At 36.4% G+C, this 21,144-nt stretch overlaps 2 protein-coding genes across 3 annotated transcripts in view; one reads left to right on the plus strand and one right to left on the minus strand.

Annotated features, from left to right (window-relative positions):
• The first annotated feature begins 872 nt into the window (after positions 1–872).
• Positions 873–12,497, plus strand: chst7 (carbohydrate (N-acetylglucosamine 6-O) sulfotransferase 7). Its single transcript, XM_073852458.1, has 2 exons — positions 873–2,216; positions 8,366–12,497. Exon 1 carries the CDS (start codon positions 943–945, stop codon positions 2,191–2,193), a length of 1,251 nt encoding a protein of 416 aa, XP_073708559.1. The 5' UTR covers positions 873–942; the 3' UTR covers positions 2,194–2,216; positions 8,366–12,497.
• slc9a7 (solute carrier family 9 member 7) overlaps positions 9,598–21,144 on the minus strand; it is a 48,658-nt gene continuing 37,111 nt past the window's right edge. For both annotated transcript variants that reach the window (XM_073852457.1, XM_073852456.1), the window contains 2 exons: positions 20,892–20,997; positions 9,598–12,793 (listed from right to left, as the gene is read on the minus strand). In XM_073852457.1, coding sequence (XP_073708558.1) covers positions 12,530–12,793; positions 20,892–20,997 — 370 coding nt within the window. In that variant the 3' untranslated portion in view covers positions 9,598–12,529. The remainder of the gene's footprint in view (positions 12,794–20,891; positions 20,998–21,144) is intronic.

A 21,144-nucleotide genomic window follows, 5' to 3' on the forward strand; every position in this document is an offset into this window, starting at 1 on the left:
TTAATATTCTGATTTACTGCTTATTATTTTGTTGAAATAGCTGAGTATAATTTTTTTTCAGGTTTCACTGATGAATAGAAAGTTTAGAAGAACAGCATTTATCTGAAATAGAAATCTTTCATCATCACTTCCGATTAATTTAAAGCATCCTTGCTAAATAAATGTATTCATTTATACAGACTCCAAGCTTTTGAATGGTATAGTGTATAACGTTACAAGGTAAATGGCAATGCTGATCTTTGGATCCTTCCATTCATCAAATAATCCTGAAAAAATGTACTTAACTCTTTTAAATATTGATAATAATAATAATAATAGTAATAATAATAATAAATGTTTCTTGAACAGCAAATCTGCACATGTGACACTGAAGACTGGGTTAATAATAATGAAAAATGTAGCTTTGATGACAGGAATAAATAACATTTTAAAATATATTCAAATAGAAAGCAGTTATTTTTTATTATTATGAAATAGTAAAAATATTTCACAATATAACTGCTTTTGCTGTATTTTGTATCAAATAAATGCAGGCTTGGTAAGCAGAATAGACTTATTTAGCTGGCCCAAACAATGGTTTGGTATTTCTGTATGTTACATTTTGCATAATCTACAATTGTTTTCAATAATATTAAAATATGGCACATTTATATTACACAGTAAACTGTGCTCATATTTTGGTAGGTTGCCGAAGCTGGTGTAATTTTTCCCCCGCCCTTCACGGCTATACGAGTGACCTCCTAACTATCCAATCACAATCTTTCAATGCGCGAAGCCTACTAGCCAATCCTGGCGCAGAAGGCGGGACTTAAACATTACGGTTGAGAAAAAAGATTCCACCCTCCAAACTTTACTGCTGTAACCTAACAGTATTCACCGAGGCAGGCGCCTCATCTGGAGTCGAGCAGTTCGCCAAACCCCGTCCCTCACTCCTCTGAGGCCATGAAGAGAAGGCTTCAGAAAAAATACATCATCTTAATTCTAGGATACTCCGTGGCGCTGCTTTTAATTCCCTACGTACTAGATTACCGGAGCAAATCGGCTCACATTAAAGATGGATATCAGCAACAAAAGTGTCCCGATCTGGAAAGCACCATCGCCCTGTGGAGTAGCACCAGAACGGGCAACTCAACGGAGGTGGAGGACTATGGCAACAGGAGTCAGTCCAGAACACATATATACCTCCACGCAACCTGGAGGACAGGCTCTTCTTTTTTAGGGGAATTATTTAATCAGCATCCTGATGTGTTTTATTTATACGAGCCCATGTGGAATATGTGGCAGGCGCTTTATCCCGGAGATGCGGGCAGTTTACAAGGAGCGGTGAGAGACATGATGAACTCTCTGTTTAGGTGCGACTTCTCAGTGTTAAAACTCTACGCGGGCTCGTCCAACGTAACCACCTCTTTTATTTTCGGCTGGAAAACAAACAAGGTCATTTGTTCTGAGCCTCTTTGCAAAGCGTACAAAAAACACGAAATCGGTTTAGTTCAGGGAGACGTGTGCAGCAAATGCCAGCCCAGAGACCTCAAAGAGCTGGAGAAAGAGTGTAAAAAGTACCCGGTGATGGTCATCAAAGACGTACGGGTTTTAGATCTGGCGGTTCTGGTTCCCCTCATGCGAGATCCCGCTATCAACCTCCAGATAGTCCAGTTGTTTCGCGACCCCCGGGCCGTGCACAATTCTCGGCTGAAATCTAAACTAGCTCTGGTGAAGGAGAGCATACAGGTGCTGAGGAGCAAGAAGCAGAGCGACAAATACAAGCGCCTTCTGGTGCCTAGCAACAGGGTCCATCGAGCCGAGAACTACGTGTCGAGCGCGATGGAGTTAATATGCGATAACTGGCTCCACGACATGTTGCTCGTTATGAACGCTCCGCCGTGGTTGAAGAGAAACTACATACGGCTCAAATACGAAGACCTGGTTCTCAGACCCGTGGACGAGCTCCAGAGGCTCTATCGTTTCTCCAACCTCACCCTTTCTCCGGCCATGGAGAAGTTTGTGGTGAACATGACCCACGGACACGGCTACTCTTCGGATAAACCTTTCCTCATATCATCCAGAGATGCCAAAGAGGCTATTTACGCCTGGAGGGAGAGGCTGAATGTGGAGCAGGTGAACCAGGTGGAAGCCTACTGCAGTGAGGTCATGAGACAGCTGGGTTATCAGAAGAGGAACATGGATAAGACCTAAAACCACCAAAACACGAGTTTATGGTATGTGTGCGCGTCTTAATGTCAACAAAACAATGCGACTTAATGTCAACTATTGTCCCAGAACTTAGTGAGCTGACAACGGTTTTGGAGACAAAGTACATCCCGTCACACTTTACGTTAGTTTACATATGTGCAGTGTGTAGTTATATTTATAGAGATTCACCAAAAAATGAAAATTCTGGCATTACTCACCCTCTTGTTGTTTCAAATGTGGAAGCCATTGACTTTCATAGTATTTTTTTCCATACTGTGGAAGTCAGTAGCTACTAACAATTGTTTGGTTACCGACATTCTCCAAAATATATTTTATTGTGTGTTTAACAGAAGAAAAAAACTCATATTATGCAGGTTTGGAACAACCTGAGGATGAGTATGACAGTATTTTCGTTTTTGGGTAGGGCTGTCAAACAATTAATCGCATTGAAATAAACGTTTGTGTTTACATAATATATGTGTAAGTACTAGTATATTTATGTTTATATAAATATTTTTTAAATAGTTGTCTATATATATATATATATATATAACTTTTTTCACAAACATACATGCAAGTGTGTGTATTTATATATACACCTTATAAATATACAGTAGTCTAGTAAATATATAGTAGTCACACATATATTATGTAAACATTTTTATTCTGAATACGATTAATCACGATTAATTGTTTGATAGTCCTTTTTTTGGGTGAACTATCCCTTTAAAGCCAACAGATACGTTTTTGGCAAAAATAAAACCCACAGCATTTCTGGTCAAAAGTTTGGGGTCAGTAAGTTTATTATTATTACTAATTACTCCTATTCACAGAGGAAAATTAAATTGATCAGACGTGACAGTAAAGACATTTATATTATCACAAAAATATTTCTATAATAAACATCTTTTTGCTATTATAATGCTATTTTTACTTTTTTATTCATCAAAGAATAAAAAAAGAGACTTCTTTAGATAAAATAACAGTAACACTTTATTTTACTTGTCCTTGTTGCACGTTACATGTACTTACTATTTTATTAACAATAAATTATGCATAATTACATGCAAGTAACTTTAAGACAAACCCTAATCCTAATCCTAAAGTAAGTACATGTAGTTAATTATTATTACTCTGTACTTAAATATATAACAGACACCTTCAAATAAAGTGTTACCAAAAACACTTGCCACCCCCAAACTTTTGAACTGTATTATGGCAGTACCACTGTACATTTTAATAAGGTAACTGGATTAGTACAAATCAGTATATGCATCACAGCATTCTTTGAATGCTATATAAGTACCATGATATATAATAAAGTACTATCTGTTACATCACTGTAACATGGTACTGCCTACAGTACTTTATTAAGGGAAATACACCAATGTTACATAAGTACAGAATTAATACTCAAGCATGTACATGTGTTATTATTTTGTAAATCTGATTTTAAATCTAAAAAAAGTACTATGTTTTATATATTCTCTATAGTATATTTAGGGGAACTGCCCTTTATTTAACATTAATACTAGCGAAACATAATATTTTCATTGAATGTGTGTAACACGGTCACTGCCATTCCACTTCTCTTTATCAGGTCAAACAGATTTTTGCAAAATGCAAAATGGCATCCATGATAAGACGGGGCATGTTTTCTGCTGCTTTATATTAGCGCAGAGTGTAAATTTGTTAGATGGGTTGGTTTTACATTCATCTAGCACAACTATACATTGATGCTTCCACCCGCTACATGAGAAGAGTGTCAGTCTGAGATTGATTATGCAACACTGCAACTAGTGTAGTTGTAAAGATTGATTTTATTGGCAGTGTGCTGTTATGCATTATATGTGAACACCATGCACAAACACTGAGACTGACAGCCTTATTACAAGGCTTGAAGTAGTTTCTAGTGTCAGTTCTGATCTATATAATAATACATATAATCTGTTTATAGGGTGCCAGGTTTGATTTTATAATGTTCAGCGACCTCTTGGGAAGATAAAACGTTGTTTTATAGTTATAAATTTCAGTTGGATTCTTGTTTAGCTAAAATGTGTCCATATCATTGATTCATATCTAATTGTATTTTGTACCATTGGGAACACTTTACAAGGTTCGATTTAATAACCTTAGGTAACACATTATATATCATAAACCATAATAAGCCTAATAAGAATTTATAAATATACTATTAACCAAGATGAATGCTGTAAATACAGTTGAAATCAAAAGTTTACATACACCTTGCACACATACACCTGATAATTTTACCAAAATAAGAGGGATCATACAAAATGCATTTTTAATTTAGTACTGACCTGAATAAGATATTTCACATAAAAGATGCTTACACAAGAGAAAATCATAGTTGAATTTATAAAAAATGACCCTGTTCAAAAGTTTACATGATCTTGATTCTTAGTACTGTGTTGTTACCTGAATGATCCACAGCTTTTTTTTTTTTTTTTAAGTGATAGTAACTTTTTGAATTTTAAGATCAGGGCAAGTTTAACTTACTTTGTTTTCTGGGAAACATGTAAGTGTCTTGTGAAGCTTCTGAAGGGCAGTACTAAATGAAAAAAAAAAATGATATTTAGGCAAAATAAGCCAAATGTACACACATTCATTCTGTTCAAAAGTTTTCACCCCTGTCTCTTAATGCATCGTGTTTCCTGCTGAAGCATCAGTGAGCGTTTGAACCTTCTTTAGTAGTTACATATGAGTCCCTCAGTTGACCTCAGTGTAAAAAGATGGATCATAATATCATACAGCCATTGTTGGAAAGAGTTCAAATACACAAAAATGCTGTAAAAAAAAAACAAAGAATTTGTAGGACCTGAAGGATTTTTCTGAAGAACAGCAGGCAGTTTAACTGTTCAGGACAAACAAGGGACTCATGAACAACTATCAGTAAACAAAACAAAAAAAAAAAAAAAACAGCTGTGGATCATTCAGGTATCAACACAGTATTAAGAATCAAGCATATGTAAACTTTTGAACAGGGTCATTTTTATAAATTCAACTATTATTCTCTCTTGCGGACTAGATGTATACATCTTTTATGTTAAATATTTTATTCAGGTCAATACTAAATAAAAAAAAAAACATGCATTTTGTATGATCCCTCTTATTTTGGTAAAATTAACATTTTGCAGATTCTGTATGTAAACTTTTGACTTCAACTGTATAGTGTTTTTTTGTTCTGTTAGCTATGTTTCAGCTATATTTCAGTCAGTAATTGTTGTAAAAACAATGGGGAGGGCAAAAGTGCAGAATCAGTGCCTTATATTCAGTACATTAAAAAGAGACAAGAGAAGAGTCGAGTTTAGCCGGGGTCATTGATCCAGTCTGAAACCGATAGTACATTGTGGCAGTGAAGTCATACTGTCCTCTTGAACTCAGGCAAGTGGAAGTTTGCATAATTTTGTAATTTCCAAACAGACCTGGATCAGCAAAACGACCAGTTTTACTTTTACTGTAGAAGATATAATGGCTAAAACTGCTAAGATCGGCATAACATACCACAGATATCCTCTCAGCACTGTGAGCGGTAAAAATATCTGACTGTGGTATGTGTCAAATCAATTAGCCATCATGCTTGTGTCTGATTTCATGGCGAGGCGTGTAAACGGTGCTCTGTAACAGAGCGATGGATCATGATACAGGCTTCTTTGTTATTGCTATCAGAATCATGTGATGAGGGGGGCTTGTGTGACCTAACAGACTGACCACACGTGGTTGAAATAGGGACTGCTTTGTGCTGGTTAGTCCCTGGAGGGACCAGTGCACCCTGAACTGAGCCTGTCACCAGCTCAATCTGTGAGGGCCCTGCCATGACTAACCGTAGACATGTTGGCACCAGACGTACACGCCTGACCAGTACAGACCTCTAAGTGTCCCTCAGTACCACGAGGCAACCTCCAAGACCTAGAGCTCATCACAACCTTACTTTCAAAAATGGCTTTTGATTGTTTGGGTGTCACAACAACAAAAAGCTAGTAGTACATTATTCATCTAACATTTAATTAGATAAATATCAGATATATGCATTCAATGCATAATACAATAATGGTAACACTTTAGATTAGGGAACACATATTTACTAGTAACTAAGAGTTTTCCCTCAATACTAGTGTAGGGATGTAACGATATTATCAATACCATGGTATCGCAATATCAATATCGATATTATCGCGGTCACATAACGATATGACACTATAGGTATTCCAGGCAAAAAGTGTAGTATTTAAAATATATTTAAACTTCTTATTCGAACATAAAAGGTCTATAACATTGTGTTTTGGGCCACTATGCTTTGGCACAGTATCTGTCAAACAAACTAAATCTGAAAGCACAAAATGACTTAAATTCCTTCATCAAGTCTGTTTTCGCTGCGCGTTTCGAAGAGAAGTGTGTACTTTGTTCAGCTGCCCAGCTCATGATCTGTTTTTTTTTTTACATCTCAAAACGTTTCCGTTCACAGTGAATAAATGCAGTGAACTCGTTTATTGCATGTGCTGAGTTTAGCACGCATTTGAGAGCACAATTCGGCTTTATCTTTTATTTTTAGTGATTTTTTTAGATTTGCAGTGAGACACCTTTTTGTAAGCCTGTTTTTACTGAAGCTGGAGTTTTCCGTCAAAATAATTGCTCTACTGCCATTTCTGACTAAATAAAAGCTTAAAAGTGCAGTATGAATTGCTGACAGCTAGCTTTTTCAATGGGTAATGTTACTGCAGACCAAATTCAAAATATCTCTTTCAAGTGTAGAAATTAGGAAGGAAGTATTGTAATTTCCCTACTGTAGTGTAAAGCAAAAATAATATACCTATGAAATATTCATTTATTTTACAATGCAGTTGTTTTACAATATATAGCTATTACTGTCATAGGAATAACAATAATATAAAACTGTTATTATCAGTTAATTCTAATTTGTTTAGCTTCCTGAAACACCAGTGTGAATGTAATTTAGATTGAGACAGTATACCACAACTAAAAAGAGGTTTGAATCCACTTTAAAGTTCAGGTACAAACCAGTTCACTGACATTTTTCAGACTTAAGTTTTCTTAGTTAAGAACATGGGTTGGAGCTCTTAACTTTGAACTCTCAAAGTGCATTAGATAGAATAATTTAACTTTAATGTACAACATGTCTTTTTCTTTTAAATATCGCAATAATATTGTATCGTGGACTTAATATCGTGACATTATCGCATCATGAGATTATGATATTGTTACATCCCTACTAGTTACTAAGATAGTTGGTAAATTTAGGTATTTAGGTATGGATTAAGGGATCTAGAATATGGTCCTGTAGATTAAGGCATTAATATGTTCTTTAAAGCTAACTAATAAACAATCAATGATCTGATCTCATGACGAAAACGTACCTATGGGAACTTTTTCACAAAAAACAAAATATGTACCAGTAAATACATTTCACTGCAGTTTTCAACAAAAATGAACACTAGAGACTGTAAAACAACGAGCACTTGTAATCATTTTCGGATACAGTTATGATTACAGCTCCATATGTTTCACTTTCCATGCATAAGCTTGCTCGCTAGCTCAGCTGGAATGGAATTGGACTTCGGATGTGAAATCCTTGGGTACAAATCTTATAGAAAAACATGACTCATGATGAAAGAGCTAAAAGATGAGAGCAAAAGACAAGCTGAAAGACATGCTTGTGATTGCATTTTTATGCCACATTCACTTTTGTTCATACTATGGTACGATATTCTAAAATGTCACAGAGCATTAGAGTTATAGCGCGGACGGACATTTTAAGTCAGAACTGTGGTGACGCATACAAAACCAACGTCACAAAAAACAATATTTACGCTCATACCACTCAGTGGACATTTCGCATCGAATATGTCACAAAACATACATGGCGGTACATATTTCATGTCTTGCGAAAAAGTTCCCACAGGTACGTTTTTGCCATGAGATTAGGTTGTAATATGCACGCTAGTTAATAGTGAGAAACATGTTGTTTCAATATCTGTGGCAAAAAGTAGCCATGCAGGAATTACACACTGTACTTTTATGACTGAGCTTTGTTGACATTCTATACAGAATCAGTTTTCACTAAACATCCTGATATCCCCTGTCTATATCAGTAACAAAGCTCAAAAAAGTTACTATGTTTCCCTCTTTGCTGTAGAAGCCTGATGTGCTGGAGGAACAGGAGGACAGAAGGGGAACAGCCTGATATGAAGCTACACCTGAAGGTACGACACCGATGGAGCTGAGGAGCAACACCCCGAGATCTCCTCACAGCGCCGTCACGGGGCGCACAGTAGTCGACAGCAGAGACACTTACAAACCCATCGACCTCAAAAGATACTGACAAGACTCCTGTAAGAAAAAGACTAACAATAATGAAACACGTTCAGCAAGAGAGAATGAAACGGCTACCAAAGGCTCAGTCTCGCTTGTGTCCTGACAGCCAGATTTCATCCGCAATAATCCCTGCCCAAATCCCCAGCAGCCCATAATCAGACACACAAGACCGAGTCTTTACGTGCACTTGTGCTGTTGCACATGCACTAGGCCTGGAAACAGACATCCCGCTGAGTGTTCAGTTCGCTAGAAGGATTTCATAATGAAAACATTCCTAGGCATTCCTGTGTTCATCAACAATGTATGAAAAGAGGATTATGCATCAAGGACACTTACCACAGTTTCTGCAGTACCGCCCAAAAAAAAAACACATGAGTGCAGAACCTATCTGTGAAGCATGAAGTGCAATTCGGTGGATTGAAGATTTAGAGAAAAGGGTTGAGAAAGACTTTTCTCTAAAGGAAATTCAGACTCGCAACACTCCCACTGGTGTGAAATTTCCCAGTTCCCTCTGGACTTCGCCAGTTTGTTCTTTTCATTTGTGTACGAAGAGAATAGGATTGCAATTTGAATAGTTACATGGGTGGAACGTCTCATCTAAAACTAAAATCACAATCATTCTTCGAGGATCCAGGTGTTATGTGCTCTAGGAACAATGCTTGCACTGGTCAACAACATTGACGCTATTATCATTGTGTTAACAACATTTACTCTAAAGTTACGTGGTCCAAAAGAATTAATAAATGAACAAATCCGTTATTTATAAATAAAACTACATACATTTTTGTTGTAAACACTAGTTTTCTTGTTTTATTATTCTTCTTATTTACTGACATAGAAAATAAATCAAATACCTTGTTAAGGTATTGCTACTGTAGCCCATTTTGATACATTGGCCTTTTTTTTTTTTTACAATTACAATTGTTTAACTACAATCCATACCACAGTTTTATCGCATTATTTGACAGGCTAAGTGCGTTTTTATGTATAATAGGGATTCCAATGGGAAAACAGCATTTTGGCATACATCATAGACAAAAAATGGCAGCTTGGTTATGGATTTTTGTTGTTTGTTTATATACTGACATGCAGAACAGCAAGAAAAAACATGAATGCTACAGGAGGGAGTTACATATCCTGAACATACACACAAGTTCACCACAGTATGGTCAGAAAAAAGCTTTCAGACATTGGAAAAGTCAGTCAGAGGAGAAGTGACTTCATTGCCGGATTACATATGAATTCAATCTTTGCCACAGCCAGTTTAAGGTGCAGAACCTCAAACCATGATTGCCACGAAGCCCGAGGCTCATCTGCTAGCCGAAATGCCACATAAATAGTGCAAATCTCCTAGGGATAGTTCACCCAAAAATGTAATTGTCATTAATTACTTACCCTCATGTTGTGCCAAACCCATAACATTTTCATATGTATTTGGAACACAAATTAAGATTTTTTTTGACGAAATCCAAGACCTTTCTGTCCCTCCATTAAATAAAGTTACTTTCGTTTTTTGCACAACAAAAAAGTGTAGCTTTATAAAATTACGGTTGAACCACTGATGTCACTTGGACTATGTTCTTGGTAGCTCTCTAGAACTTGAACATGGTAGGACCCTTGCTGTCTATGGAGGGTCAGAAAGCTGTGTTTTCATCAAAAATTCACCCAAAAATTAAATTAGCCCATTATTTACTCACCCTTAAGGCATCCTAGGTGTGTATGACTTCTTTCAGACGAATCCAATCGGAGTTACATCATTTTTTCTGGCTCCTCCAAACTTTATAATGGCAATGGGTTGGTGTTTCTGTTTAACAGTCGAAGACCAGCGCAATATAGTGCATCCATCTATAATAAAAAAGTGCCTCACACAGATCTGGGGGAATGAATAAAGTCCCCCTGTAGCGAGCATTTTTGTAAGAATAAAATCCATATTTAAAACGTAATAATCCCTTTTCTCTAGCTTATGCTCACTGTTGTACATGGAAGCCACTCCAGGTGGATGACGTAGGAAGTCAGAAAAATCAATAATGAGGAAAATAAAACAACGGTCACAAATTAGAAGTACATAAGGAGGATTTTCGATATAAGCCAAAAGGAGACTGGTTTTCCTTTGCTAAAGTAAGGAAACTTTGCTTCCTTTGCTCCTGTAAACAACGTTGCTTTTTGCAACACTTGCAGGCGCATGCGCTACACATATGTCCTATGTCTTCCGCCTGGAGCGGCTTCCATGAGCGCAAGCCACACAAAAAGTGATTGTTAGGTTTTAAATGTGGACATTTTTCTTGCAAAAATGCATCGATTCACTACAGGGGGCCTTTATTCATGAATGAGCTTTATTGGACTTGTTTTGGACTGTTGAACAGAAACACCCACCCACTGCTATTATAAAACTTGGAGGAGCCAGAACCATTTTTAATATAACTCAGATTGGATTCGTCTGACAAAGGAAGTCAGGGTGAGGGTGAGTAAATAATGGGCTAATTTCTATTTTTGGGTGAACTAACACTTTAATTTGTGTTCTGAAGGCGAACAAAGGTCTTATGGCTTTGAAACAACGTGTGGGTAAATAATTAATGACAAAATGTTAATTTTTTCCCGAACTATTCCTTTAATTCACATTTAGTTTCTGGTCGGATGTTAAACTAGATTCCGTTGAAGTGATGCGTTTCCTCACACAACTCAAACAGCCCAAACAACAAGCGCAATTGAAGACAATTATAAAGGTAATTAAATGGAAAGAGTGTAAGGTTAGTTTGATAACTTATGAATGATGACTTATTTCAAACATCTGCAAGTTAGTTATTAACTCAACTCTCGGACTTTAGACTTGCATTCATTAACATTCATTTCTAGACATGGAGGATTGGAAGGAATGTGCATTGGCGGTTACTGGCTCTAGGCCATCCGTTAACTGTACGAACAGCCTGGTCAACATCATGCCGAACATCCCAGATTCCTGATTTCGGAATCGCCGTCTGCTATATAGCAGCAACTCATATATAACGCAAGGATCCGCCTACAAGAACATTTTGGCGCAAAAGGAGCGCCACAAATGCGAACTGTTTGATGCAGATATGAAGACTCCTTTATATATCATTCTGCATCACAAATTCTGGCTGTGTGTGTGCAAGTGATTAATATGCTAATATAATAAAGCAATACATGCAAGGACTGCAGCTCAGCTGCAGCTAAAGTGCATGGCTCATACACTCTGGTTGCATCCAGCTGTTTAAAAAAAAAAAAGTCCCACAGCTGTGCAGATCAACATTCATATTTACAGCGACCGGCACGTCAACTTGCCATTCGTACAACCAAGATATTGAGGGAGTGTAAACTCAAAGTATTACAAGGTTCCTGTATGCAGTCATGAGATGAGCATGCACTCATGTCAATGTTGCCATTGTGTGTGAGCTTTCACCAACACCACCGGCATGACATATTTACAAACATTATGAGCTGCTAGCTCATTTGCCTGATGAAAAGACAAGCATTGAAATGCAAATTATTAACATAATACTGGCTGTTCATACAAAAAAACTGACGTCCTGTCAAGAAAAACTGGCTGTCATATTTGTCATTTATATTTCCAGTTTGTAGCAGCATTACTAACAGAGAAGAAAAAATTAGTAAGCTAAAATGTTAATATGCGATGGGCAGTGTGTGAGATTGTATGAATGTGAAGGTTAAGGGAATGTTAATCAATCCCTCATCATAAATGACAGCAGTAAGGACAATCAATATCCAAAGCTGTCCGATATACGTAGCAGTTTCTGATATTTTTTTCTCTTACAAATCACATTTTCATCTGGCCACAGCCTCCGTTCTCTAAGAACAAACCCTCCTGCTCTATGTCTGTTCCCTTGAGTTTTTAAGACACCCTGCATGAGATCTTTGTAGGGGTCGTGGGTGGTCTGATGGATTAATGTGCAAGAAAAGTGGAGGTATGGAGCGCAGGGAGGCGTGGTTTAAGGTTTGAGATGCGGGATCAAGCGTGGTCCTCCATGGGGAAAACGAGACGTGTGCCACGGCTCAAGAGCTCATGTTCACGCGTGTCCAGTTCTCGCTCCAGAGCGTCCTCCGACGTGCTGTCACTGCGTTTGCCGTTCACACCCCAGCTTCCGCCTGATCCTTCGGGGCCAGAGGAGGACGAGGCCCCGTTGGCTGTGATGGCTGTGTCACCATAGGTCAGCGTCAGGTCTCCTTCGTTCAAGATGAGGTCTGAGTCATTGTCTCGGAGCGGCTCGTGGTTCTGTGGAGCACAGTGATAAGTTGGACATGAAGGGAGGAGGATGGGATGATTCCACACACACACACACACACACACACACACACACTATTCAAGCTCAGCACAAAGGTTCATGAGGGACACTGTGGAGTCACAAAAAGACAAGATAAAAAGAGAAATAGACTTAGATGTCCTTACGGAAGAGAAAAATCACTTGCCTGTATAATGCAACCTTCAAGTACAGTTGGGAATATTGTAGTTAAAAGTTATGTGACACTAAACCAGCAAAGTCATATTACAGTTGAAACTCAATATTCTTAGTGATATCCAAATGGCAAAATTATGTTAGAAGGGGTATATAGATATTTCAGTGGCAATAGTGTGTTTTAACAACATCAATTTGTTTTATACTACAGCACTGTTAAATGCTTAATTCTGATCAACCAAAGTGTTGACAAGCATGAGTTCTTTCTAAGCAACATTCTAAATCTGTGGTCTAGAATAAAAGGATGCAATAGTATTTCCAGGATAAACATTTAAAAAACTAAATTAAATTAAAAAAAAAATGTTTGAGATACGAAACAAAAAATAAAAGAAATATGTCTTGATTAAAAACTGAAAAGGTCTTGAGATTCAAGAAAAATAAAAAAAAGACTTAAAAATAGAAAATGTCTTGATCTAAAGTGTGCAAGCCCTTTTTTGCCACTGAAACTTTAGCTTCCAATTCTGACAGTTTTCTCACAATTTCAAGTTTACAACTCACAATTCTGACTTTTTTTTCCAATTATTGTGATAAAAATTCACAGTTCTGACTTTTCGCAAATAAATTCTGAGGAAAAAGTCAGAATTGTGTGACAAAGCAGCAATTCTGAGAAATAAAGTCAGAATTGTGACATATACGCTCGCAGTTCTGACTTTCTCAGAATTGCGTGATATTAACTATATTAAATATTGAATAAATTCTGAGGAAAAAGTCAGAATTGCGCAACAAAGTCGCAATTCTGAGAAATAAAGTGAGATACACACTTGCAGTTCTGAGAAAAAAGTTGCAATTCTGATTAAAAAGGTTGCAATTCTGAGAAATAAAGTCAGAATTGCGAGATATAAATGAATGTCTGAGAAATAAAGTTGCAATTTTGAGAAATAATAAAGTCAGAATTGCGAGATCTAAACATTTCTGAGAAATAGTCGCAATTCTGAAAGAAAATAATCCAATTCTGAGAAATAAAGCCAGAATTGCAAGATATAAACTCGTTTCTGAAAAAAATAAAGTCGCAATACTGAGAAATAAAGCCAGAATTGCGAGATATAAATTAATGTCTGAGAAATAAAGTTGCAATTTTTGGGAAATAAAGTCAGAATTGCGAGATCTAAACATTTCTGAGAAATAGTCGCAATTCTGAAAGAAAATAATCCAATTCTGAGAAATAAAGTCAGAATTGCAAGATATAAACTCATTTCTGAAAAAAATAAAGTCGCAATTCTGAGAAATAAAGCCAGAATTGCGCCATCTAAACATTTTTGAGAAATGAAGACGTATATAAGACATAACCAAGATTTAAACTAATTTCTGAGAAACAGTCGCAATTCTAAAAAAAAAAAAAAATTTGCAATTCTAAAAAATAAAGTTAGAATTGCGAGACATAAACTAGCATTTCTGAGAAATGGTCACAATTCTGAGAAAAAAAAAAAGTCAGAATTTCAAGATATAAACTCATTTCTGAGAAATAAAGTCAGAAATGCAGAACTGCAAAAAGTCTCAATTCTGAGAAATAGTCCAGACTCACAATTAGGGCTTTTTTTTCTCAGAATTGTGAGTTTATTTTCTGACTTTATAACACAACTGTGGGTAATTTTAAGAAAACAAAAGTCAGAATTGTGAGAAAAAAGCCTTTAAAAGAAATGTCTTAATTTTTTTTTTTTAAATAAAAAATGCTTAAGATTTAAATAGAATAAAAAAAAAAAAAAAAGTCTTGTTTTAAAAAAAGAAATAATTAAATTTTGAGATTTTAAAAACTGGAAAAACTGTTTGTGGTAACCATGTTAAAAGCGTAAATAAATGAAGATGAATTGGTTTATGAAGTTTAATTGTCTCGACTGCATTACCGCCTTGGTGCGTGTATAAATTTTCATCCATTCCATCATAAATTATTCCTAACAAATACAACATAGCTTATGATCACCTAATGTAAAGTAAGCTAATGACTGACATTAATGCAGCTGGCTTCATTATTTATTTACAAGACATCAAGCATAAATAAATTATATAGGCTGTTTAAAAATTACAGACATATTAACTTGTTCTTTTTCACTAAAAATATGCTTTTGTCCCTGATTCAATGTGTATTGTATTTGTTTAGACTTGACTATCATATTTTGTTTCCAGATTAAACGTGTCATCGCAATAACGATCAACTCAAATATAGGAGATTTCCGGGTGGACTTGAAGGCAGCATAAGCAATGACTGCAAAACAGCAAATTCACACAGCTGTTCATGTGATACATATGTAACAAGCATTCTTGAATACATCATCTCCCACAGTTTAAAGGCTTGCCATTCACAGATCACTGGGTTTAGTTGTTCTTCAGAAAATCACTGGGTGCTATTGAATGGGGTTGTCACTGAAGCACAATTACACCAGAGGATTACACTGCGTGCCAACAGATCAAACAAACTAAACTCTGTTACGCAACAGTTAGCTTCACATATAGCTGCTGCTAAATCCTTTGAGAAGGATCTAAATAATGCCTGTTCCATGTTAATGGGTTGGGGTGGTGTGATTTATTCTGTGAAGATCACCTGTTTAAGCTCTCAAAGACATTAGACTAGTACTCCTTCCTTTCATATTTTGATTCCATGGCTTGGAACGATATTTTGCAAACAAATATTTGTTTGACCATTAAACTTGATAAAAGAAAACTATTTTGTGGCATCTTCACAGATCATTTCAACTCAAATCAATATTCCTTGCTTTTTTAATTCGTTTGCCAAGCAGCCGTGTAATAAGAATATTATTGTAGATCTTTATCAGTCATTATGGCAAAACAATCTGTTATTATTTGGAAGAACCCAGAGCTAACAGCATACATACTGCTAATTATATGGAGGTAAATTTAAAAGCAAATAAAGAGAACAATCTGGTTTCTAAATGTAAATGTTTTGTATTAGCAATGAAAACACAACTTTAATAAGAAAAAAAAACTTTTAGAAAGCTGTGCATCAAACTAGCACAGATACTGCCATTAATGTTACAATGGTAAAACATGGTAAATGTATTCAATTGTTGTTGTTGTTTTGTTTTTTGCCAAACTAGCACATATACTACAATCAGTGTTACTATAATAAAACTTTGGTAAAATAGTTTATGCCAAATTAGCACAATAACCACAATCATTGTTACTATGGTAAAACCCATGGTAATGGTAATATTTTATATCAAACTAGCACAGACACCAACATTAATGTTACTAGGGTAAAATCATGGTAAAGTTTCTTCTCTGCGAAGCAAAGTTACTTCAATTTACAATGTTAAAACACATTAAATCAAATCTGTTCTGCTAAACTAGCAGAACTAGCTCTCGGATTTTATCAAAAATATCTTCATTTGTGTTCTGAAGATGAATGAAACATATCTACAGTTTGCATCTGTAAATGTATCTTGATTTAAGGTGAGTTGGAATATTTATATTGGAACATTAAATGCCTAACTTTACAAATTTACAACCCTTTTATTATTTTGTGGATGGGCAAATTAAGACTTTTATACTTTTTTAGACGAGCACGAACCCTACATTGGTATGGCCGGTTACAGTTGAGGTCAAAAGTTTACATACACCTTGCAGAACCTACAAAAGTGTTAATTATTTTAGTAAAATAAGAGGGATCAAACAAAATGCATGTTATTTTTATTTATCACTGCCCTGAATATGATATTTCACATTAAAGATGTTTATATATAGTCCACAGGAGAAAATAAGAGCCGGGGGGGAAAAGCTCAGGGTAAATTTAACTTATTTTGTCTTCTGGAAACACGCAAGTATCTTCTGAAGGGCAGTACTAAATAAAAAAAAATATGCTATTTAGGCAAAATAAGAAAAATGTACACATCTTCATTCTGTTCAAAAGTTTACACCCCCGGATCTTAATGCATCAATTTTTCTTTTAGAGCATCAGTGAGCGTCTGAACCTTCTGTAATAGTTGCATATGAGTCCCTCAGTTGTCCTCAGTGTGAAAAGATGGATCTCAAAAATCATAGTCATTGTTGGAAAAATGCTGAAAAACCAAAGAATTTGTGGGACCTGAAAGATTTTTCTGAAGAACAGTGGACAGTCTGTTCAGGACAAAGAAGGGACTCATGAACAGCTATCAAAAACAACTACACAAAAACACAGCTGTGGATCATTCAAGTAACAACACCGTATTAAGAATTAAGTGTGTGTAAACTTTTGAACGGGGTCATTTTTATAAATTCTTTATTTTCTCTTGTGGACTATATGTAAACACCTCTTATGTGCAATGTTTTATCCAAGTCAGTATTAAATAAAAAATAACATGCATTTTGTATGGTCCCTCTTATTTTGATAAAATAATTAGCATTTTCATTCTGCAAGGTGTATGTAAACTTTTGATCTCAACTGTATTTTGTGTATTTTTGCTTTGGAACTGAAAACAGTTCCATGAGAAGCCAAGTCAAAACAGTCAAAATCTTGGAGACCATGCTTGTCCAATCAAAATACAGGACCGGAACTACAGTAAGTGTTGCATATTTTGCGTCAGTGACTGGCTAACAGTACATTATCCCACACTTAACCTCTATACATGAACCATTATGATTAAGAGAACTGTTTTGCGAAAGTACTCTTCAAAATGAAGTGATATGGGAACAAAAAATAAGTTCAACACAAAAGACCTTTAAACAAAAAGGAAACTGCAAGAATACAAAAAGCTTGTTAATCATGTGAAACAATACAAAATGGATTTAACCAGAGGAACTAAAAAACAGCCAAAGCAAAAATAAAAAGAAAAATGAGGAATATGTAAAGGCAATAAATAAATTTCTCTTTTTGTTTTCAGACTTAATGAGAAAGCGATTAATAAAACTGACGGAGGAAGTGAATATGGAAATGAAACCTAGATGTAGACTGTGGTAACGGAGAGTGAGAGCTGGGGAAAAAGCAAAGAAACAAGAAAATGCAATTCAAAGGAAAAGTCTGAGACAGTGACCTCCGATAAAGATGGCAGGTTTAAAAAGGGCCAAGAGAGAACAATCGAGACAAGAAAAGAGAAATAGAAATATATACAGACAGACAAACTGGGGTATTTAGATGAACTGACCCAGTTTAAAAGGATGTACGTAACACAAACATCACGATGACTCATGTTCTGAGGTAAGAACTATCTTCTTTATAGGTCTGCAAACACATCACTCTTTGCTGGTATTCACAACGCTCCATCCGCTGCGGCTATGAGGGGCATAATTGTGTTACGTGGGAGAGAGGTGGGCGATCAAGCAGTTCTGCAGGACATTAAGCTCATTGTGACCCAACAGCACAATTTAAGACTGCAAGACGTTTGAGAGCACAGCCAAGCAGCCCGAGCTACAGTATGAACATTGTGGTGAATAGGGGAATTTGCAGGAGTGAATGGGCCTGTGACTGCTGTGAATAACTGTGTTCTCCATGCTTGAGATACTGGAACGCCTTTCGGGCTCACCATCATGAGAGTGGCATCATGAAAGGCTCTTTTGTGAACTGAATGCGTCTTCCTTCGGGTCTGTGTCCAGTCTAAAAGCCCCAGTGCTTTTGTGTGTCTGTCTGTCTTTCTCTTATTTCTTTTCAAACAGGGTTTCACAGAGCAGCAACAACATTAGAAAGCAAGCTATGGAAACCAAAGCGTGCTGTTGAGGAACTCAGAATAAGTTATTTCCTTAGAACCGTGGCAGTGCTGTGTGAAGAAACGACAAATATACTAGCAAATAAGGGGGCATTTATATAGGCAATGAGTTTATTTAAAAAATATATATATATAAGTTTGGATCTATGTTGTTAATGGGTAATGTACAAGTTTTGATTTTACATACACTGCAATTCAAAAGTTTGTGATCAGTAAGATTTGTAATGTTTTTTTAAAGAAGTTTCTTATGCTCATCAAGGTTGCATTTATTTAGTCAAAAATACAGGACAAAAATGTAAGTCTGTAAAATATTATTGCAATTTAAAATAACAGTTTTCTATTTTAATATACTTTAAAATATAATGTATTCCTGTGAAGCAAAGATGAATTTTCAGCATCATTGCTCCAGTCTGTAGTGCCGCATGATCCTTCAGAAATCATTCTAATATGCTGATTTAAAATTGTGCTCTTTTCTTTTAAAGAACATTTCCAACATTGATAATAAATCAGCATTTAAGAATGATTTCTAAAGGATCATGTGACACTGAAGACTGAAGTAATAGCTGATAAAAATTCAGCGTTGCATCACAGAAATAAATTATATTTTAAAGTATATTAAAACATGAAATCAATATTTGAAATTGCAATATTTTCTGTATTTTTGATCAAATAAATATAGCCTTGATGAGCATAAGAGACTCCATAATTTTATTTTTTTTTAAATCTTACTGATCCCAAACTTTTGAACAGCAGTGTACTTTGAATTAGAGTAAATTAACGGTTGTATATATTAAAAGAAATTAACTAAAAAAAATCAATTTATAAAAGTAGTCAACAGATATTTCTTCATTTTAATATTTGATTTTTAGTTTTATTATATCTAAAATAATATAAATCAATTTTTAAAAAGATAATGAATAAACAGATACATATATATTTCATAAATAAATAACTGTTCAAATATAATTGGCAGAGTAGAGTACTGAGAGAGATACGAACGCGATGTGTTTACTGTGGTAAAGAGACGAATGTGGTGTGTTTACTGTGTTTACTGTGGTAAAGAGAAGAACGCGATGTGTTTACTGTGGTAAAGAGACGAATGTGGTGTGTTTACTGTGTTTACTGTGGTAAAGAGAAGAACGCGATGTGTTTACTGTGGTAAAGAGACGAATGTGGTGTGTTTACTGTGTTTACTGTGGTAAAGAGAAGAACGCAATGTGTTTACTGTGGTAAAGAGACGAATGTGGTGTGTTTACTGTGTTTACTGTGGTAAAGAGAAGAACGCGATGTGTTTACTGTGGTACAGAGCTCAACGCAGTGTGTTTACTGTGGTAAAGAGACGAACACTGTGTGTTTACTGAGGCATAGCTGATTGAACAAGAACAAAAAAGTGATCGGTTAACATAACTTACTCCGTCCTTGTATTTACATAACATCTTAATCATTAAGGAAAGGAAAGGAAAGGAAAGGAGGTGACGTGAGGCCAAGTATGGTGACCCATACTAGGAATTTGTGCTCTGCATTTAACCCATCCAAGCGCACACACACAGTAGTGAACACACACACACACACACCGTGAACACACACCCGGAGCAGTGGGCAGCCATTGCTGCGGCGCCCGGGGAGCAGTTGGGGGATCGGTGCCTTGCTCAAGGGACTCACCTCAGTCGTGGTATTGAGGGTGGAGAGAGTGCTGTACATTCACTCCCCCCACCTACAATCCCTGCCGGACCTGAGACTCGAACCCGCAACCTTTGGGTTACAAGTCCGACTCTCTAACCATTAGGCCACGGCTGCCCCAGACACCATTTTAAACCATCTAGCGTTACAAAGCTAACCTTTATACTGACCATTGTTTATAAAGCAGTATGGTGAGAAATGATTCGTATAAACATGAACCCATTTAGGTAGATCGGCGGTCACATTCCCTCAGTGCTGTCAGTTTACACTCGGGGCGGGTCTATGCTAAAACACTGTTGTCTATCAACTATCGCAGGAGTGGCCTCTGTCGGTGTTACGCCACAACAACAGGCATCTGAGAATGGCTGGATATGAGAAGAGGCAAATTATTTTACTAAATTAAAAGAAAACTACTGGGCGGATCTTTGTCATTCTAGGGTGGTTGTGTACACACACTCCTAACACACATTTCAGTTCAAAACTGCTTGTAAAAGTGCATGTGGCACCGGATGACCGCTTTAATAACTTTGTGCGTATGTGGTCTTACCTCATAGGCCTGAGGGCTGGTCAGACATCGAGCCAGTGGACCGCAGCAGGCCGGGAGAGTGGAGGTCAAAGGGGGACCGCTATGGGTCAGGATAGGCTTCAGGTAACTGTACTTGTGTTAAGGGAAAAAGCTCTGCTGAAGTGTCAATGCCAGGCAGACATGTCACATTGGAGTGGACTATGGTTGATATAGACAGTTCTTTCTACATTTACTTTCAATTCCAAAAACGACTGAAAATATGCATGTATGGTAA

This window comes from Garra rufa, chromosome 12, assembly GCF_049309525.1.
Source record: "Garra rufa chromosome 12, GarRuf1.0, whole genome shotgun sequence".
NCBI classification, from domain to species: Eukaryota; Metazoa; Chordata; class Actinopteri; order Cypriniformes; family Cyprinidae; genus Garra; species Garra rufa.

What these genes read in the sequence shown, in the direction of transcription:
- chst7 (XM_073852458.1), top strand. Translation starts at nt 943, where the DNA reads ATGAAGAGAAGGCTTCAGAAAAAATACATCATCTTAATTCTAGGATAC.